Source organism: Meriones unguiculatus, chromosome 2, assembly GCF_030254825.1.
Source record: "Meriones unguiculatus strain TT.TT164.6M chromosome 2, Bangor_MerUng_6.1, whole genome shotgun sequence".
NCBI lineage: Eukaryota > Metazoa > Chordata > Mammalia > Rodentia > Muridae > Meriones > Meriones unguiculatus.
Window position 1 is genome coordinate 172,034,524 of NC_083350.1, and position 21,241 is coordinate 172,055,764.

General features: G+C 37.1%; 1 protein-coding gene across 4 annotated transcripts in view; it reads left to right on the forward strand.

Annotated features, from left to right (window-relative positions):
* Positions 1-21,241, forward strand: part of Rsrc1 (arginine and serine rich coiled-coil 1) — a 325,236-nt gene that overhangs the window by 176,603 nt on the left and 127,392 nt on the right. For all 4 annotated transcript variants that reach the window (XM_060378403.1, XM_060378402.1, XM_060378405.1 and 1 more), the window contains one exon: positions 18,631-18,682. In XM_060378403.1, the coding sequence (XP_060234386.1) occupies positions 18,631-18,682 (52 nt within the window). The remainder of the gene's footprint in view (positions 1-18,630; positions 18,683-21,241) is intronic.

Sequence of the window (21,241 nt, forward strand, 5' to 3'; positions counted from 1 at the left end):
ATTTTTTTTTTTCGAGGCTTGTTGGTATCAACAAGGCACTCAAATTATTTGAAGAACAAGATTTAGGTCAGTTCAGTGAGTAGGTAACATATAAAAAAATTTTTACCCATAGTGACTGTTTTGAGTTTTGACTTATTTTTATGTTGTGCCTAACTAGTTCATATTTTTGCCTAATATCACATGACTTTTAGTGATTGGCATCCTCTCTTTATCTAGTGCTTTTGTTCTTGAAAGCTATATTTATAAATTGAAGTTATGCATACTACTCTTCTTTAAAGAATGGCCCAAACTCTTTCTTTCTATAAGATTTTCATTTTATCTTTAGCAAAAAAATCATCTTATCCTAAGCTTAACTTTTCTGGCCAACTACAAAGCCTCTTTAAATATATTACTACGTGGAACATCGTCATTATTAGTGTGCATCTTAATTAAGCTGTAAATTTTTTAAGGCTTGGTCTGATTTGAATTTTATCTGTATTATTCTACACATATGGAACAAATTATCTTTTATAATTTTTTAAAAACTGACTGGGTGTTTTTTTTTTTAAGTTCCAGACAGTTTATTTAAGTACAGATATATTCCAAAAAGAAGTATAGTCTAACTTTTAAAAATAATTTTATATGTAGGATTATTAAATTAAGTATTTTTATTTTTTGCAGGTAATTCAAGTTTTCCCTCAGATCTCAGAAATATTTCTTTGACATTTCAAGTAAATTGTCATAAATTAATGGTTAACTGAGTATGATTTCTATGTTATAGGCCTCTGAATTCTTGCATATCCTCTGTACACCTACTGCAGATTTACTTAGTTCATAAGTTGTTTAAACTAGATTTCTATGGCTGTCATTATTATGCTCTACTGTGTACCTGGATGTTGCTGAAAGTAGATCGTTAATATTCTTATCACATACATATTCATTAAGATGCAAATATGCAAGTTAATAGAATGTTAATTTGATTGTAGAAGTTATTTCATAATACACATATATGTTAATTATCACATTCTGTACCTTTAATATGCATAATACGTGTCACTTATATGCCAGTAAAGTTTAAGAGGATGAAATTTTTCTTTACAGCATATTAAACTATAAAGTTGATCAAATTATATCTTAGGATAGGCTTGAGCACAACAGTAAAAAAACTAAATATTCACTAAGAAAGAAACAAAGAAACCCTGGTAAGAATCAGAAGGTGAGAAAGTACCTGTCTTTTCTTTACAGTGTGTCTGTTGGAGAGAGCTGACATTAGCAGAAGCGCCTCATAATATTGGAGAGTAGCTTCTACTTTGACATGTGAGACAGCTTAGCCAGCACTGAAAATGCTAACATACTTAGAGTACTTAATGAATAGGTATGATCTCTTGTGGATATTACGAAATGTGGCCTAAGATGGTATTTAATCTAATGGAAAACACCCAGGCAAGCACAGTGTACAAACTATCAAACAGCTGTTTGTTGAACAAGTATTTGTTGAGCATCAGCCACCTGTCAGTTTAGGTGACTGTGTGGGAGGGAAACTAGATCAGGAGGGCTGACCCTGCCTTCATACAGTATAATCTCATAAATACAAGAGACAGGCATTAAAGACATTTTTGTGGTCATTCTTACAAACATGTTTTAAAGGTAAGAACTGGTTGTTAAGAAAGTATGAAGATTTGATAAGAACAAGGTACACTGATATAAGTGCAATTAAAAGGATGCTCGACCGGTAAAAAACATTTTAGTATCATTCTCCAAGGACCTCAGAAAACATACTGTCTTAACCATGAGCCTTGATTTCTTATTGCTCCTCTGCAGTATCCATTTAAGAACTGATCCAGCTAAAACTTAATTCCTTAGTATTTCTCAAAACTGTATCTTTGTCTCCACCCTTGGTTGCCACTGCTCTCCTTAAAGCTTTGTTTATTTTCTAGACTTCTTAGAACATTCTGTGTGGATCTCTACCTTCATTCTTAGTCCATTTAAATTCATGGCCACAACAGTTGTTCCTGGGTGAAGGTTTCTTCTTGGTTCCTGAAAGAAAGCATTGAATTTAGCAGAAAATCTTAGACAGTATAAATAGAAGTTTATTTAGCAATGCAAAGCAAAATCTGCACTCCAATGAGATATTGGACTGGGCTGCATAATGAAAGGAAGCAGCATGGTGGATTCTGCGCTGTGGATTTTAAAGTAATTTTTATGAATATGTGAAGTAGATGGCATTTTCATGGGATATGGTGACTCTTTTTTCCACCTGTCACATTGTAATAGACTAGATTTGACTTTTGTGGTATTTCTTCCTCTGAGCCTCTAGACCAATGGTTCTCAACATCCTAATGCTGTGACCCTTTAATAGTTCCTCATATTGCAGTGACCCCAATCATAAAATTATTTTGTTGCTACTTCAGAACTGTAATTTTGCTACTGTTATGTTTTTTTTTTAAGATTTATTTATTTTATTTAAGAATATGAACACTTTGTCTTCATGCACACCAGAAGGGAAATCAGATTCCATTACAGATGGTTGTGAGCCACCATGTGGTTGCTGGGAATTGAACTCAGGACCTCTGGAAGAGCAGTCAGTGCTCTTAACCGCTGAGCCATCTCTCCAGCCCTTTGCTACTGTTATGAATCATAATGTAAATATCTAATATGCAGCATATCTCATATGTGGCCCCCATTGGCATCGTGGCCTACAGGCTGTGAACCTTTGCTCTAGAAAAATTCGGAGAGGTGAACTGAGGGACTCAAAACTCACAGTAAAGTGACATAATGAAGTTGGGTTCATTTGGAGATTCAGACGCTTCATTCCTGCGCATGTCTGGCGATCCAGGAAGTACCCTGGTGCTTTATTCCCTGACACGTCAGGAAGAACATGTATCTGCAGCTTCACAAATGTTTAATCACAAAGGAAACTTCTGTCTAAAGACACAGCTTCTAAGATCCCTTGATCTCTCGTACCTCAACCCTTGCCACTGCTGTGCTCAAATCTTTCTTGCTTCTTCCCTGAACTGACTATTCAGAACAGCTGTGTTAAAGTCCCACCCGAGTTTTAGGATATTTAAATTCAGGATACCCACCCCAGACTTGATTTTTGCAAAATTTAAATTTGATCACATTACTTACTCCCTGTAACACCTTTACTGAATCCCCATCATAAGAAGGAAAGCTCAGATTTCTTAAAGATAGCCCACCCCTCAAGTGCTGAAGACCCAGACCTCTGCTCCCGAGTTTACAGCTTGCCAGTCTTTCTGCTCTGAGTCAGGAGTCCCCGGTTACACCACTGTTCTCATAGTTTGTCCTTGCTAGTTCATTTTCCCCTTCTTCCTGACCAGTTGAGGTTTCATCTTTTTTTGCAAAGTTTCCGAGATCCATTTCCCCCTAAGGATGATCCTCCTTTCTGTGCATATCTCCACTGATATTCTACTTATCATATGACTGTAATTATCAGAAACTGGAAAACATTTTCTCTCTTTTATTCCCAGCGTCTAACCATTCAGAGGTTTTTTTCTGAATAACTAAATATTTTGCCTTAGTTTGCTCTGTCATATTCTGTAAGTAGTAAATACAGTTATGTTAAATTTATCTTTAATATATGTTATATAAATTTTCCCATCATAAAAAATTCAAATTCAGTGATTTCAGGAGATAGTCTTAATAATGTGTGTATGCGATGAGTACTCTGTAAGGTCTTTGCTACCTAGTGGGAACAGTGCCATCTATTGGCTATTATCCAAATTGTATCAACTTTGATCTAGAATACAGCACAATGTATTCTTCATGGAATGTTTTTAGGGAGACACTCCTATATAAAAACTTTATCACTGGTTTGCAAAAAAAAAAAAAAAATACCAGTATATGCTTGACAACACACTAATTAATGTAATATTAGTATCCCTATAATGATAATGATGTAGACATAAATTGCAAAAAACTCATAATTTGAGGTTTGATTTTGTTTATGTCCTACTTTATTCCAAAGAAGTCAGAATGGATATTATTGTTTTTTAGAAAATTGAACTAAACACTTTATTATATTCTTCTTTAGATGAAATTGATACTTGTGATTAAGATAGAATTTTATTTTTAAATAATTTAAAATTTTGAAGGAGCTATAAAAACTATGAAGAAAAAATTCTAAACCATGGATAGTTGGTTTTTTAATGGGAATCCACAGCAAATTATGAAAGGTGATTCTGGTATTTCTGAGAAAATTATACCACAGTATTAAAGATAATAATTCACTTATATCTTAACTTCATTCACTGAGAGTATTTCTTCTTAAGCAATATTTTTACATGTTAAATAAACATGGATAGCAGAAATATTTAATCAGTGGAAATAAAACCACACTGGATTTGGCTACTGTCTGTCCTACAAATCTGTGGGCATGAATAGTTCCTTTAGTGTTTTGTAAAATATTTTAAATGAAGGTATGCCACCCAAATATTAGTAAGCTTTCCATCTTGTCACTATTCTTATAAGTTTTATAAATAGTTGTTTTCTTTTTGGACTAAAATATACATGACTTAGGATACGTGGAATGATAGAGATGTAATTTTTCAAAATTGGATATTTTATATGTTAGTCATAGATGTTGACTTTCTGTAAGGAGGAATAATTATCCCAATCTGTTATAGAGTCTTACAGTATTTTGTAATGTGTATCTATGAAATTAAATACAAATTCCTGTAGTTATAATACAAATTCAGCTATAAAACCATAGGAATAATAATGAAATTCCAATAATCCTAACAGTAAATAAAATGTATAACTCTTACTATGTAGTTAGCCATTAAAATGTATTCCATAGTTAATGGTACACAAACACACGCGCGCACATACTATGAGGTACTCACAATAAAGTCTTGCAGTAGACACCTCCCCAGAAGGAAAAAAGAAAATTCTGTCATAAAACTCAGGAACGATAGTATCAAAGCCCATAATTTTAATTTGGGGATTCCAATTACAGTATTATTGAAGATATTTCAGTACTCTTATTTTTATGTTTTATAGATAAGGAAATTGAGATGCAGAGAGACAAAATGACATGTTTAACATCCAGCAAATAATTAATGTCAACCACACTGTTAAAGCGCACTCACTCCAGAGTCTATGTTTTAGTATACCAAATTATCTTTTTTAAAATTTAAGTTTATTTATTTATTCATTTTACATCCCAAACACAGCCCCTTTTCCCTCTCCTCCTGGTCCTACCCTCCCTTTCCTTCTCAGAAAAGGTGAGCTCCCCCCCCCCCACCAACACCCCATCACCCAGCACATCAGGTCAGGACTGAGTGCATCCCTCTTTCGATGAGGCCAGGTGAGGCAGCCCTGCCAGGGGGAAGTGTTTGAAAAGCAGGCAACAGAGTCCACATCAGAGACAGCCTCCTCCAATCCATTTTCTAGGGTACCCACTTGAAGACCATGCTGCCCATCAATTACCTATGTTTAGGGGTCCTAGGTCCAAACCATGCATGGTCTTTGGTTGGTTCTTCAGTCTCTGTAACCCCTGTGGGCCCGGGTTAGTTTACTCTGTTGTTCTTCTTGTGGAGTCCTTATCCCCTCTGTGTCCGTCTATCCTTCCCCCCACAATTCCACAAGACTCCCCACGCTCTGCTTTATGTTTGCCTATGAGTCTCAGCATCTCAACATCTAAGTTTACATACTAAAAACAAAATTACAAACTAAATGAAATGTATTTAGTGGAAATGATTTAACGATCTTAATAAACAAGATATTGTTTTATTTATGTTGAATGTCCAATGTTTAACTTACTGGACAGATCTTTGCTTGTTTTTATGTTTCATATGCTGTCCAACTGAAATTTGTGTAATTAGATTATAATTATATATTTACACCATCACTTAAATTCTCTGTTTTGACTATAAACTTATTTTAGTTACTAGACCATTCTTTCAATGATCTGGTCACATTAGTATGACCAAAATATTTTTTAAAAACACTATTAACAGTTCTTTTAATATTTGTTTTATGTTGTGTTTCTGTTTGTTTTAGAACAGATTGTCACTGTGTAGCCCACAGTGGTCTGGTTCTCATGTGCCTCCTACCTCAATATTCTATGTGTAGTGGCCACTGGTATGCAGCCTTGTGCCCAGCTTACAATAATCTTACACATTATGCACACTGTCAGTTTCAATGTGAGGAAAAGAGGATTGATTGTTAGAGCTAAGGCTTTAATGGTAGGCTCCTATCTACTGTGGGACATGCCTCATTCTCCTACCAGTGGCTTTCTGTCCTGTCTCTTGGAAATCTCTCACTTTGGTTTTGAGTGCTGTGGCATGGTTTAACATTGCCTGCTTGCAAATAGAGCAAATAGAAAAAAGTACTTGTTTTCCTTCATTTCTGTTTTTGAGTCAAATAGTATTTTCATTTACCTTTTATAAACATTTCACATAAAACTAATGATCTTACAAGTTTCTTTTTAATTAATTTTTTTATTTACTTTACATCCTAGTTGTAGCGCTATCCCTCCTCCCCTCCCAGTTACACTTCTCTCCCTTCCTCCTTCCTTGCCTATTCATCAGAAAAAGAGAGCTCCCTTTCCCATCCCTTCCAGCTCATCAAGTTGCATCAGGACTGAGCATGTCCTCTTCCCCTGTGGCCTGGCAAGGCAGTCCTGCCAGGGGAAAGTGATCAAAAAGCTGGCAAGTAAAAACATGTCCAGTGCTGTCTCCACTTCCCTTACTAAAGGCCCACATGAGGCCTAAGCTCTCTATCTGCTCCATCTTTTTAGGGGGCCTAGGTCCAGTACATGTATAGTCCTTGATTGATGCTACAGTCTCGGCAAGCCCATCTAGGGCCTGGTTAGGTGACCCTGTCGGTCTTCTTGTGGAGCTCCTTTCACCTCCATGTCCTTTTTCTTTTTCCTCCCACCTTTTCACAAGACTCCCTATGCATTGTCCAGTGTTTGGCTGTGAGTCTTGGCATCTGCTCTGAGGCACTGCTGGGTAGAGTCTCAGAGGACAACTCTGCCATGCCACTGTCTTCAAGTTTAGCAGAGTATTGTTCATATTGGTTGGGCACTCCCTCAATCTCTGCTTTATCTGCGCTATCTTTATCCCTGCACATTCTGTAGGCAGTGTAAATTTGTGGTTGAAGGTTTTGTGGGTGGGTTGGAGTTCTCCTGCCTCTACTAGGAGGCTAATCTAGTTAAGAGGTATCCTCTTCAGTCTCTATAGCCTCTGCTACTAGGAAACATGGTATCCCCGTAATATAGTACCAGGACCCTACCTAGACTTAGGTCTCCAGCTTGTCATAGAGATAGCCCTGCCCTCAGTTTCTCTTTTCTCTACTGGCCTTCTGTCCTCTTGCCCTCACTCTCCCTAGGTCTGATTCCACCTTTTTACCTCTCAGAATGCCCTTTCCTCTCTTCAGCCACTGTCTATTCTAGCTCTGCTTCCAGGTGAGATTTGTGCATCCTCCCTTGGATCCTCCTTGTTCTCTTTGGGTCTTTACCTTGAAGTATGCTTATCTTGTATTATATGGCTAAAATACCCTTAAAAGTGAGTACACACCATGTGTGTCTTCCTGGATCTTGGTTACCTCACTCAGGATGATCTTTTCTAGTACAATTCATGATTTCTTGTTTTTAATAGGTGAGTAGTATTCAATTGTGTAAATGTGCCATGATTTCTTTATCCATTCCTTGGTTGATGTACATATAGGTTGTGTCCAGCTTCTGGCTATTGCAAATAAAGCTGCTATAAACATAGTTGAGCAAGTATCCTTGTGGTATGGTGGAACATCTTTCAGGTATGTGCCCAGGAGTGGTATGCCTGGGTCTTGTAGCATTGTTTTTAGAAATTAAGATTGCTTTCTCTTATTTCAAAAGAACAAAACTATTATGGTTTCTCTAAGTACCCTTGATACTGTTCTTCAGGAGCCTAAAAAGTATTGCTGACTCAGTGAACACGACTTATCTTGAGAAATCATCTGAGAGCTGGAGAGGTACCTCAATGAGTAAAGTCCTTCCTTGTGCAATTATGAGGACCTAAATTCAGATCTTAACACCCATGTAAAAAACTTGAATTGGTGCCACACACCGAGCACCACAATGTTGGGGAGTGAGGGCAAGGGTAGGAGGATCCTGTACATTTCCTGGTCACATTCTAAATATTTATCCTTACATCCACACATAATAGTAATCCTTACCACTTATCAAAGAAGCATCACTTTGCAACAGACAGACCATTACAAAACAAATAGACAAAATAAACAAACAAAACCACCAACCAATTAAGATGCAGAGTTTTGGAGCTCAGGCCCAGCAGATACATCTACAAAACAAGTTCCACACTTAAGGCTCAGGGATCATTGTAGAGGAGAAGTTGGAAATATTTTGAAAGCCAGAGTATCAGGGAGTTTGTTGTGAGATTCTATCTCATAGTAATGTCAGAAGCTACAACCATAAAGTCTCACCAACATGACTGTCTAAACACAAGCAAGGACAATAATAGAGAATAGACAGTAGGTGGGAGAAAGCCCACCAGGCCTCATTTCTACATAAAGAACTACAGGCATCCAAGGATTGCAGAAAGCAGGAAAATAGTCTCCTCCAATATCTAAAAACATATATATAACTTATGTAACAGTTAATCAACAAAAAAACCTATAAATTTAAAAGAGAGCAAGATGGATATTTGAGGTGTTGGAGTGAAGAAAGGGAAGAGTAATTTTATAACCACAGAAAAGTAAGAAATTAAACAAAACCAACCTAAATGTGATTTCCAAAGTGCAGTGAGTGATTAGCTTAGTTTCTTGAGTTCAGAAATCCTTGACTTCCAGCTGATAGAGAAATCTTACTGTATTCTGCCATTCTATCCCAGAGATTGTTCTTACGCTGTTCCTCCCTGCAACCTGAACCCAAGCTTCTTAAATAAAGAATAATGACTAATTAAAGAGTTATGTACTAACTTCTGTTAGTGAATTGTCACTCAAATGGCAGTATGAGGAGGAATACATTTGAATTCACAGTTCAAATGAACAAAAATTAAAACCACTTATTAATACATTAGATTTATCCTTAAGTAGTAAAAACAAAACAAAAAAATCAGATGCCTTTGAAGTCTGATAAATGTTATAGATTCTCTGTACAGAAAAATATAAGTGAGGGAAGTTGAGAATGAGAAACATGCTTTTCACCTGGGAAGAGCACACTAATTTCTTGTTCACCATCAAATGGACAGCCTTGAAAAATATATAGCAATAACATATATGAATTGAATATATTATATTTAGAAATTATATGTATGTATGTATATATATATATACATATATATATATATATATATATATATATATATATACATGCAATAATAATTTAAAAAATAGGCCAAAAATTTGAAGGCAAACAGGAAGGGGTTTATGGGGGTGGCAGTCCTGGATGGAAGGGAAGGACAAATTGTAATTATAATCTCAAAAATAAAATAAAAATATATGTGCAGATTATTTGAATGTTTACATACTCCCTGATGCCTGTACATGGCATCCATATTAAAAACGTCTTTAGTGCCTCTCCAAGTTTTTGTGTTGGCCTTCCTCCTAGTCATTGTCTGTTGTCTGTCTCCATACTCATTTGCAGCATTCTCCCCTCTGTGTTTAGGTGATTTGTGATCCTTAGAAGATACTGCATCATTTGCATCATTTTCTTTCTAGCTCATCCTCAGTCTTTTTTCTTCTACATTCCCTTCCCCTACCCTGTTATCTACTCTCTCTGTTAATCTCTTCCTTCCCTATTCTCCTTCCCCCTCCCTTTTTTTTTTTTTTTTTTTTTTTTTTTTGGTTCTTAGTTAACTAAAATGTGGGTTTGACTTTGAAAAATACGTCTGATTTTAATTTTGTTGCAATCACTTTGTAGCTTAGAACCAAAAGGAAAAACACTATGTTTACTGTTAAAACAAATTAACAATAACCCTGAGTTAAAATGTACCTCTTTCTTTCTTTGAACCTCAGTGTGGGCTGGCAGGATGCTCAGTGGAAAGAAAGTAACTAGCCTTTCAAGCCTGAAGGCTTGTGCTTGAACCCTTCAACCCTATGAGGAAGGAGAGAATTGAGCCCACACATTGGTCTCCTGCTCTCCATCATGCTCCATGGCTGTTATATTCCAGGGGGGACATAGCAAACATCCCAGATAGGGAACCAATGACAGACCAAAGTAAGGATATCACCAAAATCTCACTTTAGTTTTGTTGGGGTTGCAGAAATATTGGAGTTATTTACAGGACCAGAAATGACTCAAAGACAGGTGCATCAGCAAAGCTCACTCCAGCATGGGTGACAGCTCATAAAGGTTGAAAACCTGGACACACTGCACAGCCTTCAGGCAGCTCGGCTGGTCTTGATTCCTCTAGGCAGCTATGTTTCTCAGTGTTACTCTCTGACTCTTTGCTGTTTCCTCTTGTAGAAGAATGGCCCTAATGAATTTGATCAGTGTCAGGAATTTTCTGAAACTCTTTCAAATTGTTTATTTTCTGTCTTACTGAGCTTCCCTGAAGGGTAGAATGTTTCAATCTCAGAAGAAGCTGCTACACATCAATGACATTTTAAATAATAATCATTAATAAAATTATATGTACTTTGTATGAGTGATTATACATTTGTATATCTCAAACTATAATCTTAAGGAAATTAAAAGAAGAAAATAGAAAATGTAAGACATCTTTGACTTCATTCATGTTCTTTATTTCACAGTATTCTCCACTCCTTATTTGATTCCAGGGTACCATTTGATAAAGTCTCAACTTTTGCAAGAAAGACTCACTTCAGTGTTTCTTATTAGTATAGGTCCACTAACATAAACTCATCTCAGTCTTTGTTTGTGAAGATTTTAGTTTATCTTTATTTTTATCGAATATACAGTTACTGTTTGGCAGGAATCTATCCCTCATCATTGTAAGTATGCCATTCCTGTTGCTTTTGGCTTTAAATTACTATTTGTGAAAAGACCATTTTTTGTTTGTTTGTTTTGTTTTGTTTCCTTTTATTTAAGATATTCTTTTCTCATACAATATATCCTGATTGTGTTGTGCCCCATTCTGGAAACCCCAAAAGACCACCAGGAGTTTAGTCCCTTGCAAAACACATGAAGATCTTTTTAATTACAAATTATAGCTTGGGCTCATACACTCACTACCAGAGCCATTGAGAGCAAAGAGCCCAGTGCTCAGGTTAGGTGGTTGATTTAAAGAATTGGTCCCTAATCCCCCAAATCAGGGGAATTCCTGCCTGGCAAGCATCTATTAGTTGAAACACAAAAGGGGATGTTGCATTTTGAATTGATTGGCTATAGGAAGGTCCCCAAACCATTAATTGTCTGGCTTTCTTTGTTTGGCTGTCCTGGAGGAGAGGGTTGATCTGGGCTGGTTTCCTAGCAACTATATCTCCAGTAGGCAGGAAAGGAATGCAGTAAGACTGGTTCCTCCCTGCAGGTGGCTGAACAAGTCTCCACCTGTCTGGCCTTTGTTCAGGCTTGTGCTTTAAACTTTAATTCAGTAACCCCAAAATCTAATTTTTAATTCTTTAGTCTCTCAGTTGTCGTTTCCCCTCATTTTACCCCTCCCAATTCTTCCCACTGAGAGACCAAAAGATTAAAAATTAGCAGCTATTATTAATTAAGGCCTGAACTAGGTGGGTGGAGAAGTCTAGTAATGCCCTGAGGGGAAGGACTGCCTTACTGCATTCTTTCCCCACCTACTAGAGATACAGTTGCTAGGAAACTGGCCTATTCCCCCTAGGGAGGGACACCAGGTCATTAATGGTCTGGGGACCATCCTAAAGCCAATCAATTCAAAATGTAGCATTTTGACCAATAGATGCTTGCCAGGCAGGAATTGCCCCTGCCTTGGGCATGCTGGGAGGGACCAGAATCTTTAAGTCACCCAACTATCCTGAGCACAGCGCTTGGCTTTCACCGCTTTTGGGGGGGAGGTGTGTGGGCCCAAGCTGCAACTTGTAATTTACAATAAAAAGAACCTCATGTATTTACAGCGGAGTCTGTTTATTCCTGGTCTTTTGGGGTTCATGAACTGGGCAGAACACCTCATCTCCTTCTATTCAGATCCACTACCTTTCTGTCTCTTATTAGAACAAAACAAGTGTCCAAGAGAAAACAACCAAACATGACAAAATGCTCATAGCAGCTTTATTCATAATAGCCAGAATCTGGAAACAACCTAGATGTCCCTCAACCAAAAAAATGTATATAGAAATTGTGGTCCATATACACCATAATGGAATACTACTCAGCAATTAAAAACAAGGAAATCGTGAAATTTGCAGGCAAATGGATGGAACTAGAAGAGATCATCCTGAGTGAGGTAGACCAGAAGCAGGAAGACACACATGGTATATACTCAATTATAAGCAGATATTAGCCATATAATATAGGATAAACATACTAAAATCTACAAACCTAAAGAGGCTAAATAACAAGGAGGACCCCAGGGAAGATGCTTAATTCTCATTCAGAAGGATAAGCAGGAAAGACACCAGAAGTGGTAGAAGAGAGGGAACAGGATGGGAACCTACCACAGCTGTTAGGTGAAAGACTCTACCTAGCAGGGGATCGAAGCAGATGCAGAGACTCACAGCCAAACTTTGGACAGAGCACAGGGAGTCTTATGGAAGAAGGGAGAGATAAAAAGACCCGAAGAGAACAGGAGCTCCACAGTGAGACCAACAGAGCCAAAAAATCTGGGCCCAGGGGGTCCTACAGAGAATCAACCATGGACTATGCATGGAGAGGACTTAGACTCCTCACTTAGATGTAGCCCCATTGACAGCTCAGTCTCCAGTTGGGGGGGGTGTTCCCTAGTAAGGGGAGCAGGACCAGTCTCTGACATGAACTCAGTGGCTGGCTCTTTGATCACCTCCCTGGTGGGGTGGCCTTACTAGGCCACACAGAAAGAGGATCCAGGATCCTGATGAGACCTGATAAGCTAGGTTCAGATAGTAGAGGAGGGAGACTTCCCCTATTGAGACTGGACAAGGCACTCAAACAGAAGAAAAAGAGTCCGGAGAGCAAGCCTAAGAATCAGGGACACACTCATATCCACACTCAGGAGTACCATGAAAATACTAAACTGAAAGTTATAATATGTAAAAGAATTTTAATACAGCAACATGGCTACTCTGACAAGGAATCACATCCAAAGACCTAGGTCTGTGAGATCCAGCTCAAATAAAGACACACCCTGGTTTACACTTTTAATCCCTCTGACTGGAATATAGACATACCTTTAGTACATATCCTTAATCTGAAACAATGACATCTAATTGAGGGACTGACAAAGTGACAAATGAGAGAAAGATTTGTCAGAATGAGTCAGATTGGATACGCCCAATTTTCAAGAGAACAGACGGGGAAGAGAAGCTACTTAAAGAGCAGATAGTACAGAGAGAGAGGAGAGTACAGTACAGGAATACAGTAATTTGGGAGTTGAGCTTGGTGCAGCTCAGTTGAATGCAGTTGAATTCTTGGAGTCAGTGCAGTTCAGTTTGTGGACTTCAGAGGTAGTTTTGCCAAGCAGAGGAATTCAGTTCGATGCCGGTGTGAATTAGTCAGCTTGGAGAGGAGTTTTGAGCCGGAAAAGCTGAGTTGAACCAGCCAGCCATGGTTCATAAAGAGCTAGAAAGGGTGAGCCTATTCAGCAGTAAATCTCAGAGGCTAGAACATTCTATGCTTAGGTTAGCAAATGGAAGCCTTCAAGGTCTGGGCTTTCAGAAGACCAGATTGTACAGAGACTAGAAGTTTCCAAGGCCTGGAGAAGTGCTTTGGACTCAGTCTAAGCCATGTACTTGCACAGCTTGGGTACAGGACTCATCCACTTATCAGAGGAAATAAAAACAACATGTACAGTAGTATATATGCAGAAGACCTGGTACAGAGTCCTGTGTAGGCCCTGTGCTTGCTGCTCTAGTGTCTGTGAGTTGATATGAGCTTTTCTTATTGAGAGAGCCTTGTTCTCCTGATGTCTTCCATCCCCTTTGACTCTTCACACTTTCCACCTCCTCTTCTGTGTGATTCCCTGAGTTCTGAGAGGAAGGATTTGATGGGCATCCCATTTGAAGCTGTGTGTTCCAAGGAATCTGTCTCCATGTAATGTCAAGGCTGTGAGTCTGCATCTATTTCCATCTGCTATGGGAGGAAGCCTCTCTAGACTAGACTAGATAAGGCACTGAGTGTAGCACAGTATCATTAGGAGTCATTTTATTGATACTTTGCTTTTTGCCAGTGGTATTTGGTTTTATCCTAGGTCTCTGGGTTATCGAGTCACATGATCACCCAAGCAGTGTTGACTTTGGGTTCTATTTGGTGGAGTGGACCTTAAGTCAAATTAGACATTGGTTAGCTACTCCCACAAGTTCTGTGTCACTCTTGCTTTAGCATACCTTGCAAGGAGGACAGATTGTAAGTCAAAGGCATTGTGGCTGGATTGGTGGTGTTGGTAAGTTTTTCTTTCTGTAGCCTAAAGCGTATCTTCCAGCACCAGTGACACAAGAACATAGGGATGAAGGCTCCATGTTCAGTTAGTTGTGTGGTGTTATTTGACATAATGAGCCCAGCTCTCAGTTTTCTGAGAGCAGCCCATTCATTGTCTTAGCAACAGCTTAGGTTGTTTGGGATTTCCGTGGAACCAACTTGGAGAACAACTCAATTGACTACTGGAAGCCTTGTTTGTGGCAAAAGATGGCTAGTTGGGACTCCATATCTCCCACTATAAGGAGACCTTATTTGGGATCACCTTTATGTATTTGAGGAAATTTCCACTTCGCAAGGTTTCCATTCATCCTTCAAATACTCCTCAGTTTCATCTGTCTCTCACCACAATACCCCCCTCAAACTTATCTCTCCTCCCCTTCCCACTTGATCATCTTGTTCTTGCCCCAGTCCATCTCAAAATGTATTCTCTTTCCCCTTCCCAGGGACATCCATGTGTCTCTCCCAACCCATGTCCTTTCCTCTATGATTAAGCTCTCTGAGTCTATAGATTATAGGTTGGTTATCATTTATTTAATGTCTAATATTCACATGTAAGTGAATTACACACCATATTTTTCTTGCTGGGTCTGAGTTCTCCCAATTTGGAATGATTTTTCAAGTATCATCCATTTGCCTGCAAATTTCATGATGTTTTTTTGGTTTTGTTTTTGTTTTTTTAACAGCTGAGTACTACTCCATTGGGTAAATGTACCACATTTTCTTTATCTATTCTTTAGATGAGGGACAAGTAGGTTGTTTAGAGTTTCTGGCTATAATGAATAAAGCCTCTATGAACATAGCAAGCAAATCTTTTTGTAGTAGGATGTAGCATCCTTTGGTTATATGACCAAGAGTGGCATATCTGGGTCTTAAGGTAGATTGAGTCCCAGGTTTCTGAGAAACCACCATATTGATTTCCATAGTGGCTGTACAGGTATGCACTCTTACCAGCAGTGGAGGGTTCCTTGCCTCATGAGCTGTTAACTTGTTTTATTGATCTTAGCCATTGTGACAGGTATAAGATGGAATATCAACGTAGTTTTGATTGTCAAGGATATTGAACATTGCATTAAGTGTATCTCAGCCATTTGAGATACCTGTGTTGAGACTTCAGATCTATACCTCAGTTTTTTAATTGGAATATTTGGTTTGTTGATGTCTAGTTTTTTAGTTTTTAAAACATATTTTGGATATTAGCCCTCTATTAAACATGAAGTTGGTAAAAATCTTTTGCCATTCTATAGGCTGTCATTTTGTTTTATTGACAGTGTCCTTTGCCTTACAGGAACTTGATAGTTCCATTAGTTCCCACTTTTTTGGTCTTTTTTTTTCCTTTGTTTTCTTCCTTCCTTCCTTCCTTCCTTCCTTCCTTCCTTCCTTCCTTCCTTCCTTCCTTCCTTCCTTCCTTCCTTCTCTCTCTCTCTCTCTCTCTCTCTCTCTCTCTCTCTCTCTCTCTCTGTCTTTTGGAAACAGGGTTGCTTTGTGTAGTCTTGGCTATACTGGAACTTGCCCTGCAGACCAGGGTCCTCAAACTCAAAGAGATCCACCTGCCTCTGCTTCCCTAGTACTAGGATTAAAGGCATCCACCACCACCTGGCTTACTGGTTGATCTTAGTGCCTACATTCTTGGTGTTTTGCTCAGGAAGTCTTCTACATTGATGAGTTCAAGACTCTCCTGTCAGCTTCATGTATTAGGTTTTATATTGTAGTCTTTGATCCATTTGGAGTTGTGTTTCGTAAAGGGTGACAAGTATGGACCTGTTTTCATTCTTCTACTTTCTGGCATCCAGTTTGACCAGCACAATTTGTTGAAGATGCTGCCCTTTTTTCCAGTGTGTATTTCTATATAAGTTGTTTAACTTTATTTTATGTGCATTAGTGCAAAGATCCCTTGGAATTGGCATTACAGACAATTGTAAGCTGCCATGTGGGTGCTGGGAATTGAACCTGGGTCCTTTGGAAGAACAGACAGTGCTCTTAACCACCGAGCCATCTCTCCAGCCCAATGTGTATTTCTAGAGCTTTTATCAAAAATCAGGTGTCAATAGATGTATGGATTTTTGTCTGAACCTTCAATTTGATTCTATTGATAGTCTTTTTATGCCAATATAGTGTGGTTTTGAGTACTAAAGCTCTGTAGTACAGCATGAAATTGAGAATGGGAGCTGGAGAGCTGGAGAGCTGGAGAACTGGTTAAAAGCACTGTCTGCTCTTCCAAAGGACTCGGGTTCAAGTCCCAGCACTTACATGGCAGCTCACAACTGTCTGTAAATCCAATTCCAGGTGGTCTGACATTAATTAAAAACACCCTCACAAAAAAAAAACACCCTCACATTAATGCACATAAAATAAAATAATAAAATAATAAAATAAAATAATACTTTTAAAAACACAGTCAGTGGTTCTCAACCTTCCTAATTCTGGGACTCTTTAAATTAAAAAAAAAAAAAGAACAAAAATGAAAGAAAGAGAGGAGAAGAAAGAAAGAAAGAAAGAAAGAAAGAAAGAAAGAAAGAGGGAAAAAAAAGAAAAGAAAGCTGAGAATGGTGAGATGTCCAGCATTGCTTTTATTGTTCATGATTGTTTTAGCTCTCCTGAGTTTTTTTGTTTTTCCATTTGAAGTTGAGAATTGTCCTTTCAAGTTCTGTAAAGAATTGTGTTGGAATTTTGATGCGGACTGCACTGAATCTGTAAATTCCTTTTGGTAGGTAGGATGATCATTTAGAGTGTGTTACTCCTGCTGATCCATGAACATGGGAGATCTTTCCATCTTCTAATATCTTCTGATTCTTTCTTCAAAGTCTTGACGTTTTTATCATTCACTTCTTTCACTTGCCTGCTAAAGTAACCCCAAGACATTTTATATTATTTGTGGCTATTGTGAGGCTGTTGTTTTTCCGATTTTTTTCTCAGTCCATTTGTCCTTTTTATATGGGAGGCCTACTGATTTTGTCAGTTAATTTTGTATCCAGCTGAAAGTGTTTATAAGCTGTGTGAGTTCCCTGGTGTTCTTTCTAGGGTAACTTATATGTATTATTTTTTCTTTGTTTGGTTTGGTTTTGATTTTTTGTGTTTTCTTTTGTTTTGTTTTGTTTGTTTGTTTTGTATGGTGGAGTACATTTATTGATTTTTTTGTGTACTGAATCATCCCTAAATCCCTGAGATAAAGCTGACTTGCTCAAGGTGGATGTTTTGATGTATTATTGCATTCAGTTTACAAGTATTTTTGCATCTATGTTCATAAGGAAATTTTGTGTTATTTAAATTGTTTATCAAGTTTATTGAGGCATCTTTATAAATGTATGTGAAAGTGAAGGCCTAAGTTCTAGGGAGACCTTTTATCTGATCTGTTATATAATGTGATAACTATGAAATGATCTATGTTTGAATGACATATGTAAATAGTCTAAATATTTTAAATATGAAAGCACTGGCAAGAAAGTATCAACCTTTTCAACAGAATTGAATCAGAGTTCACTGGATCAAGAGTTTTAGGACAGCCAAGTGTGGTGGTGCACACTTGAAATCCCAGCAGTCTGGGAAGCAGAGGCAGGCTGATCTCTGTGAGTTCAAGGCCAGCCTGGTTTACAAGTGAGTCTAGGATACCCAGGGCTACACAGAGAAACCCTGTCTTGAAAAACAAAACAAAACAAAAGGGTTTTAGGACAGCTAGTGGGCACAGAAATGTCCTATTGTTCTCATAATTGCTTATTTCAAATTGAATTAGAAAATACTTGATTTTTGGGTCTGACTTTCCAGACATACAATACTTCAGTTGTTACTTTATTTAAATTCAAGTAAGTCTTTTAAATGTTTATATAAGCAAGGCAGAAATATAATTTAAGAATCTGTCCTTAAGTGTGTCATTTGTGTTTCATTATTAGGCTTATAGTTATATTATTGTTTAATGATACAGTCTTAGGTAGTAACCAAATATTTTCATCATTCTTTGATTATATCAAGTAAAATGTGATTTGATGAATAGGTTATAAAGTATTACGGTGATAGACATGAGGTGGATATGAATAGTGATTGGGATAAAGCCTTCTAACTTATATATACTTTCTATACTTAGTAGTGCTTTAATTTAAAGATTTACTTTTTAAAACTGACCTGTAAATATCTTTTATGGTTAATTTTCTTAGCCTCCAGCTGAGCAGGCCAAAGCCAGACTACAGTTGGTCCTTGAAGCTGCTGGTAAGTTTTGAAAATTAGCTTTGTGAAATAAAAAAGTAAATCTTAGGCTGGCAGCATGCTTACACAGAAGGAAAAATTTTTCTTCCCATTGTTATAATTCTCACAGATTTATAAAATTCAGATTAAGTGTTTGGCTATGTTACCTGTTTATAGCTGCCATATAAAGCTGTATGTGCTTCATATGGTTATTCTTTACATGTTTATGCATTGAACGGTATTAGTTTTAATGTTCAATTGGTATGAAATCTATGTTAGTTTTTATCATCTATGGATTGTACTATTGGTGAAATAAAAGAATTATTTAACTCTAGATCATGATTTTTCTGACATTTTCTTTTGAAAGGTTTATAATTTTATAATTCATATTTAATACCGTGATCTATTTGTAACTTAACTTGTATATATTACATTGTATTGATTGATGTTTATTATTTTGGTGAAAATTGGCTCAGTGATATTTATAATTCCTGTATTTACAATAGACTAATTCATTGAACTATATGTTCTGTTGTTATCTAATATTAAAATATCTTGTTTAATTTTCCAGTGGTACACTTTCACAAAGACATTTATTTACCTCTTTAAATATGTCTAAGAAACATGCTGTGTTTGTGTTTACATACTGTCAAATGTTAAATCTTAATGTACTCTTTGAAATATATATAAATTATTTACTTTTAAAGTTTTATAAAGACCTAATATATTCCAATCTGACAAGTTAAGGATTTAAGATAATTGTAGACCACCAAATGACAGTCATTACATTTTTGAGCAAATACATATATTATATATATAATATTATATATAATATATATATATTACATTGATCAGCTATTTGTTATAATAAATTACTGTAGAAATGTGTTCTTGAGAGTATAAGGCATTGATATATAAAGATAGGCTTAAAAAATAAAGATAGGCTTTTTATACATTATGCTTTATGAAGACACTATGCTACTTTTCATTACCACTTTTTATCAGACTGCTTTTTTCATACTAAAACTATAATTAGATTGATATGTAATGATGTGATGTTTTATATTTCTTTGAAAACACCTAGTGTTACTTTCAAGGGTACTTTATTACCTCACCGGGCAAGGAGATAGCAGGATGGCATGGAGTAAGTAGGCACATTCTCACAGTTCTGATTCGTTGTTCCCATAATGAATCCCAGGGGTACATTTCTTATTCTCAGTAAACATACAAACAAAGGAGAACGCGACAGGAAGAACTTTAGATGAGCTTAGGTACAGCAGCCTCTCACCTCTTAGCAGTTTTTTTCTTGTCATCCTTGCATCTAACAGCTACAAATGCCAGTGTCTCTGAGACATCACATGAAGAGTCATAAATAATGTGTGGGGCTTTATATTTGTCATGTGGTATTCTGAAAGTATATCTATCTTATAACACTTTATTAATTCATTTCTTTTTATGTTTGGATAATGTTTGTGTATAGTTTATTCATACATTTATTCAGTGATAAAATTTGAACTTTTTCTGGTTTTTGAGTATTGTTGAATAACAGTCTTAATACACATGAACGAATTAGAGCACCTGCTTTTATAGATCCCAAGAATGCTTTCACAAAGCAGTAATTGTGGGATCGCTTGGCAATTCTTCAGTTCTTTAAAATGCCAGTTGTCCATAGTAGATATTTTATATTCTCAATAGCAAATGGTTCCCTGTTCTAACAGTTAGAGCTTATCACACCTTTAAGTTAGTTATTTGAAAGTCTTAGGTTGAACGTCTGTAGTGCGTGTCATAATTTCATCATGAATGAGAAGTAAGGATAACTGTCTGATAGGATTATTGTGACAGCAAATACTATGACATTGGCAGTGCCTAATTCTAACTCAGTGCCAGTTACTAGAGTATCTGTGTTTGTGGTAAGCAGTACTGCATAATTATTTCTGTCACCATTTCATAATGCTACTTCTTTGCTAAAAATTACTCAGTGTTTCTCAGTGCAAAAACAGTTTTATAACTGCTTATGATTCTTAAGATTCTGTGCAGTAGATCTATATGCTTTCAATCTTCACCTGTATATTTTTTTATTGATTTTCTTTTTGTTTTTTTTTTTTGTAAAATATTTTCTGATATCAGTTTCCCCTTCCTCATCTCTCAGATTCTCCCCACCTCCCTGCCCATCTCACTTCAGGCTTTCTCTGTCTGTCTGTCTGTCTCTCTTTTTTTCTCTGTCCCTCTGTCTCATACACATACATTGTCCAGTTGTTTGTCTCTGTATTAGTTCCCATCTCCTGTTGAAGGAAGCTTCTGTAATGATGGCTGAGTAAGACACTGATCTGTGGGCATGGTAGAATGTTGCTAGGGGTTATTTTATTGCAACATTTAGCAGAGCAACAGTTTTTGTTTTTTCTTCTAGGTTTGTGGCCTGCCTAGTCAGGTTTTTAGCCACCCTCGCAGTGCGGGACGTAGGTCCTGTCTCATGGAGTGGGCCTTCAATCCAGTCAGACACTAGTTGGTTACTCCGGCCAGCTTTGTGCTTCTATTGTATCAATGTATCGTGCAGGCAGGTCACCATTGTAGGTCACAGGGTTT